Source organism: Spinacia oleracea, chromosome 6 (assembly GCF_020520425.1).
Source record: "Spinacia oleracea cultivar Varoflay chromosome 6, BTI_SOV_V1, whole genome shotgun sequence".
Classification (NCBI taxonomy): domain Eukaryota; kingdom Viridiplantae; phylum Streptophyta; class Magnoliopsida; order Caryophyllales; family Amaranthaceae; genus Spinacia; species Spinacia oleracea.
Genome location: NC_079492.1, coordinates 60,888,565 through 60,913,832, shown reverse-complemented (window position 1 = coordinate 60,913,832; position 25,268 = coordinate 60,888,565). Strand labels below are relative to the sequence as shown.

The 25,268-nt window shown below is 36.6% G+C and overlaps 1 protein-coding gene, 1 non-coding gene and 3 pseudogenes across 2 annotated transcripts; 4 read left to right on the top strand and 1 right to left on the bottom strand.

The window, feature by feature from the left end:
• Positions 1-4,249: 4,249 nt before the first annotated feature.
• Positions 4,250-5,907, top strand: LOC130463205 (uncharacterized). The gene is made up of 5 exons (XM_056832263.1): positions 4,250-4,601; positions 4,710-4,941; positions 5,085-5,283; positions 5,619-5,759; positions 5,851-5,907. Exons 1-5 carry the CDS (start codon positions 4,250-4,252, stop codon positions 5,905-5,907), a joined length of 981 nt encoding a protein of 326 aa, XP_056688241.1.
• Positions 5,908-6,844: 937 nt separating this feature from the next.
• On the top strand, positions 6,845-8,353 carry LOC110800487 (equilibrative nucleotide transporter 3-like; annotated as a pseudogene).
• A 389-nt stretch (positions 8,354-8,742) lies between these two features.
• LOC110800488 (equilibrative nucleotide transporter 6-like) lies at positions 8,743-12,094 on the top strand (annotated as a pseudogene).
• A 266-nt stretch (positions 12,095-12,360) lies between these two features.
• On the top strand, positions 12,361-14,800 carry LOC110800489 (equilibrative nucleotide transporter 3-like; annotated as a pseudogene).
• Positions 14,801-18,830: 4,030 nt separating this feature from the next.
• LOC130464578 (small nucleolar RNA R71) lies at positions 18,831-18,937 on the bottom strand. Its single transcript, XR_008924968.1, has one exon. It is a non-coding gene; the product is annotated as a small nucleolar RNA R71 (small nucleolar RNA).
• Positions 18,938-25,268: the final 6,331 nt, after the last annotated feature.

Below are 25,268 nucleotides of genomic sequence, written 5' to 3'. Positions count from 1 at the left end.
TATTATTAATCGAATTTTCAATCGAAATACATATATATTTTATAAATCGATTTCCATGAAAATATTATTTATATTCCACTTTTATTAATCCAAGCTAGTGACTTTATTTAGTTAAAACCAGAAATTAAATATATATATATATATATATATATATATATATATATATATATATATACATATATATATATATATATATATACATATATATACATATTTCTACTTGAAAAATAATAATTTGATTGGAAAATAACTAAATCTTGAAAATTTATTAAGGCAAGCCTATTAGTAATTTGAAATTCTGAATATGCAATTCAGTTTTTAACTCACCAAGGCCCAAGCCAAAATGGCCCAACCTTAGATTGGGTTTGAGGTAAATAAAATCATGGATTCATTTGAAACCTGATTTTTGGTTTTCTGGGAGCAAGAACACGGAACGGGGCACGAAGAAGACCAGGGGAGGGAAGAAAGGAGGAAGGAAGGGAAGGGTGGTCGGCTGGGCGGAGCAGCACCGCGAAACCGCGCTGGAGGTGACGGTGTGGGTGGTGGCTGACAACGACGGCTCAAGGGGGAGGAAAAGGGTGCGCGAACAGGGGAAGGGGAAGGGAACGAACGAGGAGGAGGAGAAAGAGGAGGGAGGTGGCTAGGTGGCTCGGTGGTTTGGCGCGGCGCCGGAGGTGAGGCGACGATGGTGGTGGTTGATTGGTGCGGCGAGGCGGGGAAAAGGGAGAAACAGGGGGGTGTGGCAGGGGACGCGAGAGGAGGAGAGAGCAGGGGAGGGAGTTGTGGTGGGGTGGTGGAGTTCGGTGGTTCTGGGTGGTCGGGAGATGCGGGGCGGTGGAGTGGTGGTGAGGATGGTGGTGCACGGTGGTTGAGGTGGTTGTTGTTGTTGGTGGTGGTTCGAGCAATTGGAGGAACAAGGAGGAATTGCTTCTCAGTTTTGTAAATTGATTTTGGTTGAGAAACAAAATGGAATTGTTGTCTGATTATAAAATCAAGAAGAGTGAAGAACAAGGTGCATTCCTTGGGCTCCAAGGAGTGAACTTGGACAGAATTTGAGGGAAGGAAGGAAGTATTGACTTCCTGGTTTGAGCGTGGAGAGCAAGCAAAAAAATTAATTTTCTTTTCTTTTTTTTTTTTTTTTTATTAATTAATTAATTTCACAATATTTGGCAAAAATTCAGAAATTGTAATTAATTTTCAGAAATTGCTAAAATAAAAATGTTTAATTAAAATAATTCCTTAAAAATAAATAAATTATCGTTAACGAAAAATAAATAATTTCAGTTTATAAATTCGTCGTTTAAAATAAATCGTAAAAACGATTAAAATAACGAAATTCGATTATCCGTAATTTAATTAAAACGAAATCAAGTTAATAAATATTTTTAATTTTAATAATTCGAATTTAAAATTTCGGGGTATTACATGCATGCTTTCGTACTTTAAAACTATTTTATCTATACTTTAATTATGTTTTGAATTTGTTGAACATTTAATACCTTGGTTTTTGGGCCGTTATGGTTCCAACTTGTAGGAGGCCTCGATAATTTATTATTTATGTTTTTGAAAAGTTAGTTGTCATTAAATTCCGCTGCGTAATTCTAGTACTAGCCTTAACCGTTATCACGGTGGCGGTAATACTTTATAATTCCTTTATTTTAAGTTGGAAAATGGTTTTATAAAAGCAAGGAATTATTAGGGTGTTACAAATATGGTGGGGCATGTTGGAACTGATTGTAGGCAGGGTAAAAGTAGGAAAGTATGGGTTCAGAAACAGAAGCAAGGGGATGCACAACCTCAACATGTTGTTAACCCAGTTATTGAGGTGGATCAAGAGGGATTTCAAAGAGCATTGAGGCCTATTAGGGTTAGAGTTGATTCTGTGGAGCCAACACATGTTACTAACCCCTTTGATATTTTGCAGAATGAGGGCATAAATGAGAATACTGATAATGTGCCAGGTGGAGAAGTGAGTGTGAGACAAGGGGGAGGTTTCAGTGGAGGGGGGGACCCTTCACTATCTCATGGACAGAGTACTCAGTTGGAATGTAAGGGGCATCATCTCAATTAAAAAACAGGATGAAGTGAGAAGGTTCATCCAACAGTTTTATATTGGGTTGGTTGGGCTCCTTGAACATAAGGTGAAGGGTATCAATCTTTTTAAACTTTATCAAAGAGTGTTCACAAATTGGTGTTTCACTGGGAATGTTAGTTTTCATAAAGGTGGAAGGATTGTAGTTGCTTGGAAACCAGGCAGTTTCACTGTGAGTATTCTAGATGTTACAGCTCAATTCATTCATTGCCATGTCATTCCTATGAGTGGTAAAGATGGATTTTATTGTACTTTTGTGTATGCTTTCAATGAGAGTAGGCAGAAACTGGAGCTATGGAGAGATTTAAAGATTCTGAACACACATGAACCTTGGATCATGTGTGGTGATTTCAACTGTGTTATGACTAGTGAGGAGAGAATTGGTGCTCCTGTGAGGCAAGCTGAAATTGCTGACATTAATGAGTGTATGCATGATTTTTGTATGGAGGATGTGAAATGTGTGGGGAATATGTTCACCTGGAATAATAAACAGCTGGGAAGTGCTAGAGTGTTCTCTAAACTGGATAGAGTGTTGGCTAATCCAGCTTGGCATAATGTTTATAAGGATGCAGAGGTGTGTTTTATGAGTGAAGGTGAGTTTGATCACTCCCCTGGGCTTCTCACTGTGTATCCAAGGGTTGCAAGTGGAAGGAAACCATTCAGATACTTCACAATGTGGAAGACAACTCCTAATTTCAATGGCATCATTCAAGATGTATGGAGTGAGCAGATTAATGGAAGCAAGATGTATGTGCTAGTTTCTAAATTAAAGAAGATTAAATCTGCTTTGAAGGAGCTTAATAAAATTGGATTCACTGATATCCAAGCTGCTGATATTAAAGCTCACCAGTTACTGATGGAGGCCCAGAAAGCTATGCTCTCTAATCCTACTGATTTAGAGTTAGCTGAATTGGAGTTAACTGCAATCAAGGAATACAAAAGGCATCATCAGGTGTACATGCATTTCTTAAAACAAAAAGCCAAGCTGGATTAGATTAAAGCTGGAGATGAAAACACTGCATTATTTCATCAGAGTATCAAGACCAGAAATGTGTAGAATCAGGTATACAGCATACATGATATGCATGGGAAATGGCAAGATACAACTGATACAGTTTCTGTTGCTTTCCTAGAATATTATATGAAGTTTCTTGGCACTAATCAAGTTGACAGGAAGCCTGTGTTCAAGGAGATTATGTTGAATGGCCCTGTGATTACAGACCAACATAGAACAATTCTTACTGCTGACTACACTAAAGAAGAAGTGAAGAATGCCTTGTTTTCTATTCCAGGTACTAAAGCTCCTGGTCCAGATGGCTTTGGCTCCTTTTTCTACAAAGATGTTTGGCATATTGTAGGTGATGAGGTAATCAATGCTGTGCTTGATGTTCTGAATAGTGGTAAACTCTTAAAGGAGATTAATCACACAGTAATCACCTTAATTCCAAAAACAAAGTGTCCAAAAAATGTGAGTGAGTTTAGGCCTATTTCATGTTGCAACACCCGGTATAAGTGTGTCACTAAGGTGCTATGTGGGAGGTTAAGACAAGTGTTACCAGACTTGATACTTGAGAATCAAGGAGGGTTTGTGCATGGAAGGTACATTGTCCATAATATCATGGTAATTCAGGATCTGGTTACACATTATGGAAGGAAGTCAGTTAAGCCAAGTTGTTTGTTGAAAGTGGATTTACAAAAGGCTTATGATACAGTTGATTGGTGTTTTCTTCAAGAGATGTTGGAGATTCTAGGTTTCCCTGATAAATTTGTGAAACTGGTGATGACTTGTGTCACAACCCCCATGTTTTCTCTTATGATCAATGGATCAATGCATGGTTTCTTTAAGTCAAAGAGAGGATTGAAATAAGGTGACCCTATGTCACCCCTGTTGTTTGTTATATGCATGGAATATCTATCCAGAATTCTGCATAAGTTGACTGAATTGCCTCAATTTCAATTCCACCCAAGGTGTAAAGATCTTAAAATCACTCATCTTTGTTTTGCTGATGACCTTATCTTGTGTTGTAAAGGGGATTATCCTTCCATTTATTCCCTCCTTCAAGCTTTTGCCCTGTTTTCAAAGTCATCTGGTCTGTTGGCTAAAAAAGCAAATCTGTTGTCTATTGTCATGGCATGGCTGATGCTGATGTGACAAGAATGGTGGAAGCTTCTGGGTTTGTTAGAAGTGTTCTGCCTTTCAAGTACCTAGGGGTACCTATTTGTTCTAAAAAGATTTCTGCAGGCAAATGTGATGTTTTGGTGGACAAAATGACAGCAAGGATTAAAATGTGGAGCACTAGGAATCTATCCTACACTGCAAGAATGCAGCTTATTAATTCAGTGCTATTGAGCTTGCATATGTATTGGGCTCAGGTTTACATTCTTCCTAAGAGTGTACTCCTTGATATTACCAGAATATGTAGGGCATTTTTATGGAGTGGACAAGCATACAGTAACAGGCCAAGTAACATAGCTTGGGAAAAGGTTTGCTCTCCTAAGCAGGAGGGTGGTTTGGGGTTTAGGGATGTGCTCACTTGGAACATAGCTAGTATGGGGAAATATGTGTAAGCGATCACCAATAAGCAGGATAACATATGGATTAAGTGGATTAATTCAGTATATCTCAAGGATGGGGATTGGTGGGAATACCAACCTAATGCTTCTGCAAGTTGGTATTGGAGAAGAATTTGTGCAGCAAGGGATCAGTTGAAGCAAGTGTACTCTCAGAATGATCTTAAAAACATGACACACTATTCTGTGAAGCAGGTATATGGTAAGCTAACTGGTGATAAACCTCATATTCAGTGGGATAAGGTCGTTTGGAATAGATTGAATGTGCCAAAACACAGGTTTATTTGTTGGCTGGCTATGCAAGGTAGCTGCAGACTACAGCTAATCTAGCAAAATTGGGGATTAGCACTTCTGTTGAATGTTTAATATGCAAGCAAGGTGATGAAGTTCATGAGCACCTATTTTTCAACTGTCAATACAGTCTGCTGTGTCTGCAAGGCCTTACTGAATGGCTTGGTATTCAGATTACGGGTACAAGCTTGCAGAATGTAATTAGTAGTATTAAAAGGAAGAGGTTTTCTAAATTTAGAACTCAAGTATGGTATGCAGGTGTGGCAGCTCTGGTTTATCTGATCTGGAAAAGCAGAAACCAAAGTTTCTGGGAACACTCTGTGCCAACGGTACATTCTGTTATGTGGAGTTTGAAGCAAATTTTGAGAGCTAGGATCACAGTAGTCATGAGTCAGAAAGTGAGCAGGAGGGACAGTAGTTGGTTTCTCAGTTTGTAATTGCTGTGTAGTTGTGTGTAGCTAGTTTGTTAGCTGCTAGATGTTGTGTTGGCTGCTGTGGCAGTTAGTAGTGTTGGGTAGGAATTAGTTAGGCGCAAAATCTAGTAGCATTAATTTTATTTAATTATTAAATGCATAAATCGATTAATTTTTTTTGATTTCAGTTTTTATCCCTAAAAAATGCAAAAGCTATCAAACTAGTGTATTTTGGTAAAGGGTGTATGTAGAGGACTATGCACCCTTGTCAACAATATAAATTGCGATTTTATTTCCATAAGTTACCGATTTTCAAGAACTTCCGCCCCAAAGCAGCCTCAAAGGGGTCTAAAACTGTTATCGCTGATTTTGTTCCAGTTGGTATCTACCCGGTAAGTTAAAATAGTTCATTTCACTTGCATTTTTGAATTTCGGTTGAATTCCTATCCACTTTTAATAAATTGTTTCTTAAAAATATTGCAGGTTGAGAATGGTGCCAAATTGAATGATCGTTTAACACTGAAACAATTGCTATATTAAAATTGGGATTATTTTCTGGATTTGTACTTTATTTAGGTGTTGACATTGTCACTTTTCCCTTGTTTCTTATGAAAATATAGCTCGCATTTTAGGCACATGGTATATCTCGTACATAATCAAGTATTCTAGTCTATTACTAAGAGTTAACATGAGACTCATATGCTAATACAAATTGTTAATTTTCTTTTGTAGGTATACTTTAGTGTTCCTATATAATATTTTGGACTTGGTTGGAAGATAAACTCCCCAAATCAGGTCCTTAAATTTAGAGTCTCGAAAGGGTTAATGATTGTGATACTAGCTCGTGTGCTCTTTGTTCATTATGCAGATGAAGGATGGATGATCTTGCTCAAATCCATATATGATCTACCAATGGCCATCTCATTGTTTGTGTGTTGACTGTTGCGCTTAAGGACTACAAGGTTTGTTGTTTGACAAACTCGCTTATCTATATTATGTAGATTTTAAGGTTATTATATAATATATAAAAAATGTTATTATATAATATATTATATAAAAAATACGGAGAAGTATGTTTTGCCATTATTAATATATTGATTTGAATGAAATATTACACATTACCCAAAATCATTATATTTATACATGTACTACGTAATAAGTTGGCTAGATATGACATTGCTAAAATGTCGGTTAGAACATTATTTGCACAAGATAATTCCATTTAACCCGGCCTAGACTTTCATGATATGATAAATCAAGGTTCCATCATACAAAGTAATTACCAAAGTAACTCCAATTAGCAGCTCACAGTTTCTACAAAATTCCTCTAACTTTACTTCTTCACTAATTATACTCCATAATTACTAGTTATTGGGTAATCATAGCTACGAGGGAAATATAAATTGCAAATTGGAGCGGGGATTTGAACCTGAGACTTACTTATTGCACACAAGCCCTCAGTATAGGAGATGGATCTATGTGTGGAGACTTGGCTTTAATGGTGCCCGGGTTTTTACAAGTATGTGTTCTACTTATTGGCTTATTTTTCTAATCTTGACCTTTTGATTTGCATAACATGTATTCCCTTTGTTTCATAATGATTTTTACGCATTACGTTTTAGTCCATTTCATAATGTTCTTTTGTACATTTTTTGTTTCAACCCTGTGTTGCCCACCCAATAGTCATTCTTTGCTGGTTTGGCCGCTTCTGGTGCACTTACCTCTGGTATGAGGCTCGTGATGACAAAAGCAGCATTCGACAAAACTCATGATGGCCTACGTAAAGGTGCCCGTAAGTCTAATAATTCTTAATATTTACATCCAATTCTCATGTAGATCGACATTGAAATGAACTTTATGCCTTAAATTGTAAATGGAACTCTAATACCCATGTAAAAGTAAGTATTTGTGAATTTTTTTTTTGCAATTCTATTTTTGGCTATTTCCACAACAATTGAGTTATTGTGCATTTTTTTTGTATGTGTTTTACTTTCCTATGTTGTCGATTGTTAAGTACTTCCGTTTCAAAGCAGCCTCAGAGGGGTCTAAAATAGTTGCAGCTGGCCTTTTTGCATCTGGTATCAACTCAGGAAGTTAAAAATAGTTCATTTCACTTGCATTTTTCATTTTTGGCTTTATTTTCTAGCCACTTTTCATGAGATTGATTCTTGCAAATGTTGCAAGTTGAGAATGGTGCGAAAGTGAATAATCGTTCAACACTCAAACAATTGCTTCGTTAGAACTGAGATTATTTTATGGATTTGTACCTTATATATGCATTGACATTGTTTCAATTTTTCTTGGTTTCCTCTATTAAAATATAGGAGCTCACACTTAAATTAGGCAATGGTACATCTTGTAATAAATCAAGTAACCCATCTGGTTTATTACTAAAAGTTAATTGGAGACACATATGATAATAAGAATTGTCAATTTTCTTTTATAGGTATTATGTGGTGTTAATTTACATGTAAAATGTTTTGGACTTAGTTGGAAGATACACTCTCTTGATCAAGTGCTTAAATTTGGATTCTCAAAACTCAAAAGGACCTAATGATTTCGATACTAGCTAGTGTGCTCTTTGTTCCTGCATTTTACTTCACTGCAGCAGATGAAGGATGGATGATCCTGCTCGATCACATCCATATTGAGATTTACTAATGATCAACTCACTGTTTGTGGGTTAAACACCACCCCTAAAGGCTACAAGGTTTGTCGTTTGACACACTCATTTATCTACTATGTTGATTGTACTGTTATTATATAATATATAAAAAGGATTATTATAATATATAAAAAATTATTATTATATAATATATTGTTGGCAAGGGTCACAAAATGAATACTAAGTTTGTTTTTAATTGATAAGTAGGGGCCAAAGCAAAACGCATTTGGAAATTTGTTGGTGTTATTTCTTCTAGGCGGCATATTTTCCGGTGTTTTCCTAGATTGGATGTGGCTTATAAGCCACAGAGATTTTTATTAAAATAATTAGTGGAAGATGGACACGGGTGCATGTAGAGCACTGTGCACCTTTGTCAAAACGGCGCAGTAATTTCAGTACAACACACGTATAGTTACAAGTAATTTGTTTTATTTTTATTTTTTATTTTTAAAGTGTGCAATTCAAAAGCCTAACATTTTGCTGGATAAGCAACCAACTTGTTCTACTATCTCCTTTTAAATATGTTTGCATCTCCATAAAATCTGATTGGGTGCCAAAAAAAAAAAAAAAACTCTTGATTCTTTATCATGTTTATGCAACCTTGACACGGGGAAAATAAATTAATTTAGACGAAAATTGCATAAAAATGTACTACGTGTGTACGTATATATCATTATACTCACATTTGCAATCAAATTTTTTAGACAAATATGTATGTAGTGGTATAAAAAGAACACAAATATAGATATGAGAGAACATGTTTTATTAACCGAAAGAACAACTAGTGATAAAGTTGATTGGAAAATAAAAAAGAACATTTAATTATTTCATAATGAACAAGGAAAAGATAAAAAGAACATGGAGATGTGAATAACAGAATATGTTTACCTAATACAAGAACATCAATATGTTGAAAAATAAAAAGAAGTTGAGAACCATTCACACGTACAAAGAACATGTTTTCCTAACCTTAAAAACAATAACTAGTCTGAAAAATAAAATCTTTATGTGCTAACAAATGGAATAAGATTAAATTGGATTAAATGAGAATATGAGACTGATATAATGATTGATGTTAGGTGAGCACAAGTAGAATAAAGTTCGTTGGGTAGGAATTAGTTAGGCGCAAAATCTAGTAGCATTAATTTTATTTATTTATTAAATGCATAAATCGGTTTTTGTTTTAATTTCAGTTTTTTTTCCCTAAAAAATTCAAAAGCCATCAAACCTATGTAGTTTGGTAAAGGGTGTATGTAGAGGACTATGCACCCTTGTCCAACATCTAAATTTCGATTATATTTCTGTAAGTTATCGATTGTCAAGTACTTCCGCCCCAAAGCAGCCTCAAAGGGGTCTAAAATTGTTACAACTAACTTTTGTAGTTGATATCTACCCGTAAAGTTAAAATAGTTCATTTCACTTGCATTTTTTAATTCATATCCACTTCTAATAAATTGTTTCTTAAACACATTGCAGGTTGATAATGGTGCCAAAGTGAATGATCGTTTAACACAGAAACAGTTGCTACACTAAAATAGGGATTATCTTCTGGATTTGTACCTTATTTATGTATTGACATTGACACTTTTCCCTGGTTCCTTTATGAAAATATAGCTCGCATTTTAGGCACATGGCATATCTCGCACATAATCAAGTATTCTAGTCTATTACTAAGAGTTAACTTGAGAAACATATGATAATACAAATAGTTAATTTTCTTTTGTAGGTATATTGTAGTGTTAAATGCCTATATAATGTTTCGGACTTGGTTGGAAGATAAACTCCCCTGATCAAGTCCTTAAATTTGGAGTCTTGAAAGAGCCTAATGATGGCGATACTAGCTCGTGTGCTCTTCGTTCATTATGCAGATGAAGGATGGATTCATTAACCAAGAAGTTGTTCCAGCCACCAATATAATCTCTGCACGGATGATCATGCTCACGTCCATATTGGGATCTACCAATGGCCATCTCATTGTTTATGTGTTGATTGTTGCGCTTAAAGACTACAAGGTTTGTTGTTTGACAAACTCGCTTATCTATATTATGTAGATTTTAAGGATATTATATAATATATATATAAAATGTTATTATATAATATATAAAAAATGTTATTATATAACATAATATATAAAAAATATTGAGAAGCATGTTTTGCCATTATTAATATATTGATTTGACGAAAATATTACACAGTACCCAAAATCATTGTGTTTATAAATGTACTACGTAATAAGTTGGATAGATATGACTTTGCTAAAATTTCGGTTAGAACATTATTGAATGCACAAGATAATTCCATTTTACCAGGCCTAGACTTTCATGATATGATAAATCAAGGTTCCATCATACGGAGTAATTACCAAAGTAACTCCAATTAGCAGCTCACAGTTTCTACCAAATTCCTCCAACTTTACTTCTTCACTAAATATACTCCGTAATTACTAGTTATTGGGTAATAATAGCTACGAGGGCAATAAAAATTGCAAATTAGAGCGGGGAATTGAACCTGAGACTTACTTATTGCACACAGGCCCTCGGTATAGGAGATGGATCTATTTGTGGAGTCTTCGCTTTAATAGTGCCCGAGTGTTTACAAGTATGTGTTCTACTTATTGGCTTATTTTTCTAATCTTGATCTTTTGATTTGTATAATATGTATTCCCTTTGTTTCATAATGATTTTTACGCTTTACGTTTTAGTCCATTTCATAATGTTTTTTTGTACATTTTTTGTTTCAACCCTGTGTTGCCCACCCAACAGTCATTCTTTGCTGGTTTGGCCACTTCTGGTGCACTAACCTCTAGTATGAGGCTCATGATGACAAAAGCAGCGTTCGACAAAACTCACAATGGCCTACATAAATATGCTTGTAAGTTTAACAATTCTTAATATTTGCATCTAATTCTCATGTAGATCAACATTGAAATGAACTTCATGTCTTAAATTGTAAATGGAACTCTAATAGCCATATAAAAGTAAGTATTTATGATCAGTTTTTGCAATTTATTTTTGGCTATTTCCATAGCAATTGAGCTTTTGTGCATTTTGTTGTATGTCTTTTACTTCCCTAAGTTGTCGATTGTTAAGTACTTTTGTTCTAAAGCAGCCTCAAAGGGGTCTAAAACAGTTGCAGCTGGCCTTTTTGCATCTAGTATCAACCCAGTAAGTTAAAAATAGTTCATTTCACTTGCATTTTTCAGTTTTGGCTTTATTTTCTAGCCACTTTTCATGAGATTGATTCTTGAAAATGTTATAAGTTGAGAATGGTGCGAAAGTGAATAATATTTCAACACTTAAACAATTCTTCGTAAGAATTGGGATTATTTTATAATTTGTACCTTATTTATCCATTGACATTGTCAAGTTTCCCTGGTTTCCTCTATTAAAATACAAGAGCTCACATTTAATTTAGCTACATTGTACATCTTGTAACTAATCAAGTAACCCATCTGGTATATTACTAAAGTTAACCTGAGACACATATGATAATAAAAATTGTTAATTTTGTTTTATAGGTATTATGTGGTGTTAATTTCCATGTACAATGTTTTGGACTTAGTTGGAAGATACACTCCCCTTATCAAGTGCTTAAATTTGGAGTCTCGAAAGGGCCTAATGATTGCGATATTAGCTTGTGTGCTCTTTGTTCCTGCATTTTACTTCACTGCAAAGTATGCAGATGAAGGATGGATGATCCTGCTCACATCCATATATCGATTTACTAATTATCATCTCACTGTTTGTGAGTTAAACGCCGCACCTAAACTCCTAAAGGCTGCAAGGTTTGTCGTTTGACACACTCATTTATCTACTATGTTGATTGTACTGTTATTATATAATATATAAGAAGTATTATTATATAATATATAAAAAATTAATATTTTATAAGACATTGTTGGCAAGGGTCACAAAATTAATACTAAGTTTGTTTTCGATTGATAAGCAGGGGCCGGATCAAAACGCATTTGGGAATTTGCTGGTGTTATTTCTTCTAGGAGACATATTTTCCGTTGTTTTTCTTGATTGGTTGTGGCTTATAGGCCACAGAGCTTTTGATTAAAATTTATGATGCCAAAAATATATGGCCTGTTTCATAAAGCATATTTATGAATTGTTAATTGGATGGTGTCAAACATTATATTAATATTATTTTTTAAAGTTTTCTATAGTTGATGTTCTAGGTCGTTAAAGAGGGTGAGTTCTTTCTTGCATAAACTACGCTAGAATTATAAAATTATTATTTGACCATTTATTTATAAATTTTTTAAAATATTTAATATCTTTAATATGCTCTTTTTGACTAAAATATTGAGAAAATACAACCTAATGAAGTTCATTATTTTCCCATTACAACCTCATGTAAGATTTCGAATACTGGTTGGCTGTTTTGGTCTTGGAGATGCTCTTGTCCAAGGTGGGATGTGTGGAGACTTAGCTTTTATGGTTCCGGACTTTTTACAAGTATGTGTTCTAGTTATCAGCTTATTTTCTTATCTTAATCTTTTGATTTGTTTTATATGGATAACCTCCGTTTCATGATGATTTTTACACCTTTTGTTTTAATCCATTTTATAACGTTTTTTTGTAGTACTTTTTTTATTAACTATGTGATGCCCGCCAACAGTCGTTCTTTGTTAGTTTGCCCACTTCTGGTGCAATTAGTGGAAGGTGGACACAAGTGCATGTAGAGCACCATGCACCTTTGTCAAAACGGCGCGGTAATTTCAATGAAACGCACGTATAGTTACAAGTATTTTATTTTATTTTGTTTTATTTTATTTTTTATTTTAAAGTGTGCAATTCAAAAGCCTAACATTTTGCTGGATAAAGTTGATTGGAAAATAAAAAAGAATATCTTATTATTTCATAATGAACAAGGAAAAGGATAAAAAGAACATGGAGATGTGAATAACAGAATTTGTCTACCTAATACAAGAACATCAATATGTTGAAAAATAAAAAGAAGTAGAGAATCCATTCACACGTACAAAGAACATGTTTTCCTAACCTTAAAAACAATAACTAGTCTTGAAAATAAAATCTTTATGTGCTAACAACTGGAATAAGATTAAATTGGGATGAAATGAGAATATGAGACTGATATAATGATTGATGTTAGGTGGACACAGGGAGAATCAAGTTTTTGGGTAGGAATTAGTTAGGCCAAAAATCTAGTAGCATTAATTTTATGTATTTATTAAATGCATAAACCGGTTTTTGTTTTAATTTCAATTTATTTTCCCCCCTTAAAAATTGAAAAAACCTTCAAACATGTGTAGTTTGGTAAAGGGTGCATGTAGAGGACTATGCACCCTTGTTCACCATCTAAACTGCAATTTTATTTTCCTACGTTATCTATTGTCAAGTACTTCCGCCCCAAAACAGCCTCAAGGGGGCCTAAAACTGTTACAACTGACTTTGTTGCAGTTGGTATCTACCCGGTAAGTTAAAATAGTTCATTTCACTTGAATTTTTGAATTTCGGCTGAATTCCTATCCACTTTTCATGATATTGTTTCTTAAAAAGATTGCAGGTTGAGAATGGTGCCAAAGTGAATGATCGTTTAACACTGAAACAATTGTTACATCAAAATTGAGATTATTTTTTGGATTTGTCCTTATTTATGTGTTGACATTGTCACTTTTTCCTCGTTCCTTTATGAAAATATAGCTCGTATTTTAGGCAAATGGTATATCTCGTACTTAATCAAGTATTCTAGTCTATTACTAAGAGTTAACATGAGAAACATATGCTAATAAAAATTGTTAATTTTCTTTTGTAGGTATATTGTAGTGTTAATTGCCATATATAATGTTTTGGACTTGGTTGGAAGATAAACTTCCCTGATCAAGTCCTTAAATTTGGAGTCTCGAAAGGGCCTAATGATTGCGATACTAGTTCGTGTGCTCTTTGTTCATTATGCAGATGAAGGATGGATGACCCTGCTCACATCCATATTTGGGATTTACCAATGGCCATCTCACTGTTTGTATGTTGACTGTCGTGCTTAAAGGCTACAAGGTTTGTTGTTTGACAAACTCGCTTATCTATATTATGTAGATTTTAAGGTTATTATATTATATATAAAAAATGCTATTATATAATATATAAAAAATAAGTATTATAATATATATTGTTGGTAAGTGTATCAGTTTAACATGGAGAATACAACAAATTAGAAGGTACACTCTGCTACATGTAAAGCTAAATGCAACCAGGTCACTTTTTATTTTTTAACTCTTGAAAAATAGTTTAAAGCATATTTTTATAATTTTAAGGCACATATGTTTTTCAAAAACTATGATACGGAGTATCTTCTTCCAATTAAGAAAAAAATCTAAACCTAAAAGGTGAGCAACCAACATCAATTTACATATCCTTTCAAATTCTTTGCGCTCAAGTTTGAGAACCTCCAAAGTGTAGATTTAAATTCCCTTAATGGATAATTGCATTCTTTTGATAATAAGTTATTTTTATTTACAATGTGTTATGTTAGAATGTATTTGTTTTTAAGCTGTAAAAATATATTTTAAGCTATAAAAATGTGTTTTAAACTATAAAATTGTGCTTTTTGAGGGGTTAAAAACACAAAACTACGCGGTTTTTCCTTCTACCAATTGGAGAGAATACTAACTTTTGATGTTAGTTTATGTAGGGACCAGAGCAGAACGCGTTGGGGAATTTGTTGGTGTTATTCCTTTTAGGCGATATACTTTCCAGTGTTCGCCTTGATTGGTTGGGGCTCATAGGCCATGAAATATTTTGATGGAACACGATTAAAAACCACAATGTCAAAGAAATACGACACATTAATTTTATATGAAATTTTAATTGGATGAAGTCAAACTTAGAATTTATATTGTTTTTCTAGTTGTTCATAGCTTGGTGTTCTAGCTCATTTAAGAGCGAAAGAGCATGTATGTTTATCAAACACCAAGAGTTTGGAGTTCCAACCAATAAAATAAATATTTTCTCTTTTCTCTTTCCCCAACACCAACAACATTTATCAACACTATTTCTAAAATGCCACTCTGTGATTAAAACACCACCTCTAAAATGTCACTTTGCATTTTTTTTAAATAAACAACATTGTTTGGTACTCCATGTGTCACGTGTCAAGTTTTCCATGCATGAAATTGGTTTTCCATTTGGTGTTCATGAAACCAAATCTTAAATGGTTTCACTCTCTCTCTTCCTTGCCCCCATTTCTCTACCTATTTTATTGTTTTAAGGTTACGGGATTGCAAGTGGTGATTGCCCTTCAAAGTTTCTTTTCTCGAAGGTTAAAAAAAGTCAAAAAAGAAATGAGGTTTTTAGGTTATGGGATTTTCACGGAATTTTAAACGAAGGTCAAGACAATGTTCAACAACTTGTGGTAGATAATCTGAAGATGGTTTTCAAGACATATGGTTCAACTATAAACTACAATGAAGTTGGTTATGTATTACGAGAGATGAATTTGGCTGAACTATCAAATAATGATATTAATATGCTAACAGTGCCTATTTCAGTACCGGAAATTACCAAGGATGTGTTTGATATGAAAGGATCGAAATCTCAAGGTCCGAATGGCATGAAAGTTGAGGTTTTTAAGAAACATTGGGAGACAGTGGAAAGCTCAGTGGTTGGAATACAAAGCTTTTTCAAAACCGTCATTTGCTGAAAGAATGGAATTCATATATTCCCTGGTAGTTATGATTCCGAAGATTGCTTCTCATGAAGGTAAATCAACTTTGTCCTTTAAGCTTATGTAACACTGTTTACAATTGTGCGTCAAAATGTTTGGTTAACAGGATGAAGTTTATCCTAGATGTTCTAATTGATGAACCACAACATCATTCATACTGGGCCGATATATGAGTGACAATATCTTACTCACCCATGATATTTTACATTTTATAAATGGAAGGAAGGCTTCAGGTCCAAGCTTGGTTGCGACTAAGATTGATATGAGCAAAGCATATGATCGAATACACTGGGGTTTTCATTGCGTGTTCTTAAAGCTTATGGTTTCCCTTCTACGTGGATTCAATTGATATACCAGTGCATTTCAACATTTTCATTTAAAGTTCTTATTAATGGGAGAACTTCACCACACTTCAGGCCTAAGTGTGGATTACGACAAGGAGATCCTTTGTCTCCGTATTTTTTCCTATTTTACATGGATATACTTGGACGTATGTTAACTTTAGGTCAAGATATTAGGTTATTCCAAGGTATAAAACTTGCAAGACAAGCTCCAAAGATTATGCACTTGTTTTTCGCTAATGATGCAATGATTTTTCGAGCAACGCAAAAATCATGCACAAATATTGGTGGTATTCTAGATCATTATTGTCGAATTTCAAGTCAACAACTAAATCTTGCAAAATCTTTTATCAAGTTCAGACCAAATACTTCTCTTCCGCCGCAGAAACTTTTCAAATCAATATTAAGGATGCCACAAATGGCTGAGTTTGGATAATATTTGGGTCTACCTATTATATTGATTGTATGGATTCAAAACGTTTGCATTTCAATTAATTGATAGATAAGGTTGCTAATTTGATTACCTCATAGAATGGGGTGTTGTTATCCCAACCACGTACATAAGTGATATGTTCATATTTTATAGTGTTTTTACCCCCGTCCCTTAGTACTTTTTGATCTCAAATGAGCTCTTCGGAGCGATTTTTAGTACTAATGTGCTCCTTGTAGTGTGTTTGTAGTTTCAGGTTCATCATTGTAGGAATTATCATATTTTTGTACATTTCTTACTCATTTGAATCAATACAAGAGATTATTTACTTTCGAGAGCACACACACTGAGTTGGAAGAGTTTTCGAGCAAAGTGGATAGTGAAAGAACTAGAAAACCGACACTCGTCTACTCTTTTGATCATAACTTACCTTCTACAACTCCAAATAAAGAGATTATAATTGGGTTGGATTCTAGACTTCAATAGCTTTCCAACGAATGGTCACTCTCCTAATTCCGACGAATAACAAAGGAGATATGGCGTTATAAAGATAGAGGATCGTGCAGTTGTACGCGCACCCGGCGGGCGAATGGCTGCCCGACGGGCAATCGTCTGTCCGACGGGCGGGAGCTGCCCGAACGGTCGCGTGCCGATGATTTCCAGAATGTCTCCCTCCGCCCGGCGGGCAGACCTGCGCCCGACGGGCGGATTTCGAGCTGGTCGCCCGACGGGCGGAAGGCTGCCCGACCGGGCGACGACAACCCAGCATGCTTTAGGCGCGGTTTTCTTCCGGTTTTCTTTATTTTTATGGGCAAACTATAAATACTAGGCTTGATTATTTTTAGTGGACACCTTTATTTGTAGTATTAGCCCCTTAGTTTATTTTCTCTTAGCTTTGTTTTCTCTCTAAATTAGTTCAAAACACTTAGTTTCAAATTCAATAAAAATTCAAGCTTTCTATTTCCATTGTTCTTCAATTAGGTATTGTTTTTTATCTCAATTCTTTGTTTTGCTATAATCATGTTTCCCATCATGTTAATTGCTTTGTTTATTGTTAATATGCTTGAGTAGTCTATTTTCTAGGGTTTGGGGATCCTTGAATAATATGAAGGGATATTGAATAATTGTGATTGTTGGCATTGTAATTAATTCCTATTGATTGGTTTATTTCACTATACAATTAGATTTGCGCAGGTTTAATTGTGGTAGTTATGCAATATCAAGTTAAGATTCGAGAGATGCAATTTGATGTTTAGGCTTGTGTCAATAGGTGGAATTAGAGTTAATACGTAGCGAGAGCCCGTTAATTCTAAGTCTATGATTAGTATTGATTCGAGAGAGCATGCTAGTCTAATTAATTACTTTGTTGATTATCGTGATTGTTTATTGTCCTGGATTGTTATCTGTTGGTGAACCTATGCCCTAGATTCCTTAATATATTGATTCCTAGTTGTTTAATTATCGCCGTAGTTTTAGCAAACCATCAAACCAACTCTTGTTCCCAATAGTCTAGTCTAATTGATTAATAGTAGAAAGAACATTGTTTCCCTGTGGATTCGATCCTGACTTCCCTTGATACCTAGCTAGTGGACTTAGTTTATTTTTTATTAGGTGATACGACTTAAGCCTGTCAAATTTTGGCGCCGTTGTCGGGGAAACGGTTTTATTTTCTGTTATTAATTGTTATTTCTAGATTATTGTTTGTTACTTTACTTCTCAAGGAACCCCCGTTCTTTGAGATCGGATCTCACGACTGTTTTCTAGTTTTTGCTTGTTTATGCCCAGGACTGTCCATACCAGCGATCTGACTTCGTTCGATCCTGAACCTGAACGGACCTTTCGTAGACGGCGTAGATTCGTTGAACAGTTGAGAGACTATTCTGACTCTGAATCCGACTATCTGATTAGCAATCTATTCCATACAGATTCAGGGATGGGTGACCAAGCACCACCACCACCACCCCCACTTGTGCCAAGGCTTACAGAATATTCTAAACCAAGTCTGTCTATGCTTCCCAAGGCAATCCTGCCTTCCATTGCGGTCGAGAATTTTAAGATTGAACCCCAGCTGATAAACATGAACGAGAGACACCAATTCGGTGGGGAAAAGGGTGAAGATCCTAATCTCCATATTCAGTCTTTCATTCAGTATTGTGCCACCATTAAGCAGAAGAATTTAACACCGGAGTAGACTATGGAGATACTCTTTCCATTTTCATTGAGTGGGAAGGCAAAGCTATGGATTAACAGTCTCAACCGCGCAGCTATGAAAATCACCGATTGGAATTCCTTGGCCCTTGCATTCTATGTTAAATATTTCCCACCTGAGAAGACAGCTCGTCTGAGGGGTCAGATATTAGGTATCTCTCAACAAGCAGATGAGAGTTTGTTCGATGTTTGGGAGAGATTCAAGGACTTGCAAAGAGAGTCCCCACACCATGGTTTGGATGACTGGTTCCTGGTTCAGCAGTTCTATAATGGTCTGGGTAATGAGTCTAGGTGTCTTTTGGATTCAGCTGCCAGCGGGAGATTTATGCAACTGGAGGTGCCTAGAGCTTTAGAGGTGATTGAGGAGATGGCCATCCATAGTGCCCAATATGGGAATCCTAGAGGTATTGCTGACTGGGGTGTTAAGCACGAGATGAACTCTATTTAACAACTTACTGCTCAGCTAACTGCCCTACATCACAAGCTGGATAATATACAAATCGCATCATCCCAATCCACCCAACATGCTAGTGTCGCTACAATGAGTGCCCAATCTGCAAATATCTGTAATAGTTGTGGGATGCAAGGTCATTATGCACAAGAATGCAGGAGCTCCATCGAACAATGCAATGCATTCCAGTCCTACAAGCAGAACAATCCGTACTCCAACTCTTACAATGAGGGGTATAAAAACAACCCCCTGCTATCATATAGGAGTACTAATGTGCAGAACCCCCATCAGATTCAACACCCTCCACCACCACAACAACATTACCAACCACCACCACAGCAGTCATACCAACCGCGGAGTAACTACAACCCACAGTCTAGTGGACCACCTGGTTTTCCTCCACAACCTCAACCCACACAGCCTGATCCCATGCTTGTAGAGATGAGGAATATGATGTGGAATTGCAGAGGTCTCTGCGCGAAAAGGATGCCAAAATCGATGCCCCCACTGCTCATAACAAGATCATGGATAAACAGTTGGCACAAATGGCTACTACTCTTGCGGAGAGACCCCAAGGTCAACTCCCTTCACAGCTCGTGCATAGAGAGTCTGTAAATGCTGTCACCTTGCGGAGTGGATATGAGTATGATGGGCCGCATATGACTATTGAAGGAGAGGTTGAAGTACCTATCAGTGATGGTGTGACAGAAGAAAGTGGGAAAGTGCTCAAGGAGAAGGAAGCTAGCACAAGGGTTGAGAAGAAAGTTGAAATACAAGTTCCGCCTATCAAACTTCCTTTCCCTCACCGTCAGCTAAAGAACAAGCTAGACAAGCAGTTTGGTAAGTTCTTAGAAGTGGTAAAGAATCTGCAGGTAACGGTTCCTTTCACTGAATTAATTACTCAAGTACCTGCATATGCTAAATACATGAAAGACATCTTGACTAGGAAGAGAGCATTTAGTGAGGTGGAGACTGTTGCATTTACTGAAAAATGTAGTGCCTTACTACAGAATAAGTCTCCACCCAAGTTGAAGGACCCCGGGAGTTTCTCTATCCCGTGTAACATTGGCAATCTTTTTATTGACAAAGCCTTATGTGATTTAGGTGCCAGTGTTAGTGTCATGCCCCTGTCTGTCTGCACCAAATTGAACATGGGTGATTTAAAGGTTACCAATATAACTCTGCAAATGGCCGATAGATCTGTGAAGTACCCCCTAGGTGTGCTAGAAGATGTGCCTGTTAGAGTAGGTAAATTTTTTATTCCTGTTGACTTTGTTGTTTTGGACATGGAAGAGGACAGGCAGATTCCTATTATTTTAGGTCGACCTTTCCTACACACTGCGGGGGCAATCATAGATGTTAAGAATGACAAGTTGACCTTAAATGTGGGGGATGACAAGGTTACTTTTAATTTAACCCATGTTGCTAAGAGTCCTATGGTAGAGGAGTCATGTTGTGGAGTCAATGTCTCTAATGATTATTTTAATATTTAATTGACTCATACTAACTCTAACATACCTTCGGAGAAAGCACGTGTTTCAAATTGTTTTGTAGGTGGAGGTGACCGGAATATCAACTCTTTGGCATGGGTTCGAAAGGAAGCACGATTTGATAATGCTGCGACCCAAAAGGCGAAAAGTTCTGTAAACGGTGGGCACCGTATTCATGATCGGGGTCGTGATCTGTCACTTCCCGCACCACATAGCTCATCCAAGGCATTTGAATTGACACCAGATGGCATCATCTTTGGTGCCCCCATTCGATGAGTTGTCGTGGCTCTCATCCCCTTCTCTTCGTTGTCTGTGCATAAACTGAGATTGTGTAATGGGGACATTGCATCAATCTAATCGAGGGATGAGTACTTCACTATCCATTTATTTCTTTCCGTAGTGTACTTTTTGCTTTCGATAGTATAGTTTAGTTTGTGATTTTTATAGTTTATTCTTTGCTTTAGAGAAGTGAGGAGAGGGTATTTTCACTATTTTGGGTGTTTGATGATGTACAGGTGTTAGCTCCTAGTACGAAAAGTTAGAATACATCGTAAGGAGCAAGTTCGCAAATGGCCCGACGGGCGAGAGCCGCCCGACCGGGCGCGTGTTGAAGGGATGAGAAAAATCTCTCTCCGCCCGCCGGGCAGACCTGCGCCCGACGGGCGGTCTAATACGAGCTTCGGGCGAGTTTCGAGCTACAGGCCCGTCGGGCGGGCGTCGGCCCGGCGGGCGAGAGGAGAAAATGCCGCTTAAAACACGGGACTCCCATCAGTGATGCTGAGATGATCGAGATGGTTCGATACCCCTTGAGCCAATGAGGACAATGTCTGATTTAGCTTGGGGGGTGTTTCACTTACCTGTACATATTAGGTATGTTTTCCTTTTATTTTTGCATTTACTTATTTTTGTGTGTTTATTTTGGGTGTGTTTATTGCTTTCTAGAGTAGCTTTTTGCTTTGAAAAAAAAATACAAAAATACGTTCCGATGAATACAAAACCATGCTTCCCTGTGCCCCTTGATTGAAAACTATTTTGATTCTTGGTTTTTGATGACGAGCATTGTTGATTTGTTAACCATGATTTGAGATTCGATTACTTTGATGCCTTGACATGAGTCAACTCTGACCAACTATTTGTGGACTTGGTGCTTGGCTAGTTGACTTGGTTAGGAATGTGTGATAGCTTCCTGGTGTGTCGTTGATTTTGAGTATTGGTTTGCAACTGTTAGTAGTGTTTCATGACTCATATACATGCACATTGTGGAGGACGAAGGCATTTTTCTATTTAGGTAGCCTTCAGATGAAATTAGATACATTTGTTCCCTCCTTTTCTACCCATGTTGTTGCTTGTGCCCTTTATTCGGTGACTAGCCACATTACAAGCCCGTGAAAACTCCATTGGTTACTAGTCCCAAACCTAGCTTGGGGGAGCTAATAGTAGTGAGGTGATGGAGTTGTAGTGTGCTACATTTTGAGCACAAAGTGAGTGTTGAAAAAGGAGTTCTTCTTGCCATGTGTAATGTTTGAAAAAAAAATGAAGAAGTGAAAGAGGTGAGAAGAATAGAAAATGTGAAGGTTTCCAAAAGAAAAAAAAATCATTGCTCTCAAAATAATTCAAAGCATTTGTCACTCCAGTATTGTAATTTCTTATCTTTATGAGTGATTGGTTATAATTGCGAAAGAAAGGCAAGAAAGTATAGTGTGGTTTGTTTGTTGTTTCATCATGTGGTGAGTGAGAGAGTTATGGTCATCATTTGTGGTTGATAATGGGATTTACTAGGATTTATGCTCCATAAAGCCAATGCTTTAAGCTTACATTGTACCCAAATTTACAGCACTCTTACCTAAGCCTATCATTACAAGCTTTCAAGACCTTCCGACCTTTGTGCATAGAGTCATATTAATGTGAAAGTAGTTGTTTATCAATGCAAGTTATGACATGACATATTCCGAGTCGACTATTAGGTTGAGTGCATGTTCTTTTAAACACACGAGTGTTGTGAGTTTGGGAGGGCATTGTTCACATACATATTGGGAGGAGAGAGAACGGGTACATCTTTTACCCGCCACATAAATTAGTGAAGAGTGTGAAAGCACTAGTCTTGAATTCCATGTACACTTGTGGTTTGCTCTGCGTGACGATTGTTAGGGAGGATTTATGGTCGAATAGATTGGATTGGTTGACATTGATGCATACTTGTTGGATTTTACCTTGAATCATATCCATTGCTTTAAGTTGAATTTGGGGTGAAGTTGGTTTATGTATTTATCGATAATTTCTTTGCTTAGGGACAAGCAAAGATCTAGCTTGGGGGAGTTTGATATGTTCATATTTTATAGTGGTTTTACCCCCGTCCCTTAGTACTTTTTGATCTCAAATGAGCTCTTCGGAGCGATTTTTAGTACTAATGTGCTCCTTGTAGTGTGTTTGTAGTTTCAGGTTCATCATTGTAGGAATTATCATATTTTATGCATTTCTTACTCATTTGAATCAATACAAGAGATTATTTACTTTCGAGAGCACACACACTGAGTTGGAAGAGTTTTCGAGCAAAGCGGATAGTGAAAGAACTAGAAAACCGACACCCGTCTACTCTTTTGATCATAACTTACGTTCTACAACTCCAAATAAAGTGATTCAAGTTGAGTTGGATTCTATATTTCAATAGCTTTCTAACGAGTGGTCACTCGCCTAATTCCGACGAATAAAAAAGGAGATATGGCCTTTTAAAGATAGAGGATCGTGCAGTTTGTACGCCTGCCCGGCGGGCGAATGGCTGCCCGACGGGCGAACGTCTGCCCGACGGGCGGGAGCTGCCCGACCGGGCGCGTGCCGATGATTTCCAAAATGTCTCCCTCCGCCCGGCAGGCAGACCTGCGCCCGACGGGCGGATTTCGAGCTGGTCGCCCGACGGGCGGAAGGCTGCCCGACCGGGCGACGACAACCCAGCATGCTTTAGGCGCGGTTTTCTTCCGGTTTTTCTTTATTTTTATGGGCAAACTATAAATACTAGGCTTGATTATTTTTAGTGGACACCTTTATTTCTAGTATTAACCCCTTAGTTTATTTTCTCTTAGCTTTGTTTTCTCTCTAAATTAGTTCAAAACACTTAGTTTCAAATTCAATAAAAATTCAAGCTTTCTATTTCCATTGTTCTTCAATTAGGTATTGTTTTTTATTTCAATTCTTTGTTTTGCTATAATCATGTTTCCCATCATGTTAATTGCTTTGTTTATTGTTAATATGCTTGAGTAGTCTATTTTCTAGGGTTTGGGGATCCTTGAATAATATGAAGGGATATTGAATAATTGTGATTGTTGGCATTGTAATTAATTCCTATTGATTGGTTTATTTCACTATACAATTAGATTTGCGCAGGTTTAATTGTGGTAGTTATGCAATATCAAGTTAAGATTCGAGAGATGCAATTTGATGTTTAGGCTTGTGTCAATAGGTGGAATTAGAGTTAATACGTAGCGAGAGCCCGTTAATTCTAAGTCTATGATTAGTATTGATTCGAGAGAGCATGCTAGTCTAATTAATTACTTTGTTGATTATCGTGATTGTTTATTGTCCTGGATTGTTATCTGTTGGTGAACCTATTCCCTAGATTCCTTAATATATTGATTCCTAGTTGTTTAATTATCGCCGTAGTTTTAGCAAACCATCAAACCAACTCTTGTTCCCAATAGTCTAGTCTAATTGATTAATAGTAGAAAGAACATTGTTTCCCTGTGGATTCGATCCTGAATTCCCTTGATACCTAGCTAGTGGACTTAGGTTATGTAATACCCCGAAATTTTTTAAACTTGATTTATTAAAATTAAAAATATTTATTAGCTTGATCTCGTTTTAAATAATTACGAATAATCGAATTTCGTTATTTTAATCGTTTTTACGATTTATTTTAAACGACAAATTTATAAACAAAAATTTATTTATTTTTTCGTTAACGATATTTTTATAAGGAAATATTTTAACTAAACATTTCTATTTTTTGTAGTTTCCAAAAATAGCAATAATTTCAGAATTTTAGCCTAATCTTGCAAAATTACAAAAAAAATGCCATTGAAAGAGAAAAATTCCATTTCTCTTCTTCTTTCTCCTCTCCGCGTATGTTTCCCACTCCCCTTCCCCTTGAAATCTGTCTACATTCATGCCTTGGAGACCAAGGACTTCTCCTTGTTCATTACTCTACCTATTTACAAAATCAGATTGTTGTCCAATTCAATTCCAAGAAATCAACAGAACACAAATTCAATTCCACCCTCCTTAATTTTCTGTAATTCAAATCACCACCCAAAACCACCATCTTCCACCACCATAACCACCACTGTCGACCACCGTTCAACACCACCTCGAGAACCGCAACACCACTCGACCATCACTCGACCACCACCATACTCCCCCTACTCCCTCCTCTGTCGCATCCCTGCTTCCCTCCCCTGCCTTTTTCCCCCCCTTCTTTCCTCCGCTGCACCACCGCACCGCAGCCACCACACCAGCCCAATCTCCTCGCCTGCTCTACCCATCTCCCCCACACTTCCCGGCGAGTTGCGCTGCCACCGATCGAACACCCCATCTCAAAAACTCCCCTGTCTCCTTTCCTTTCTCTGCCTCGCTGCAC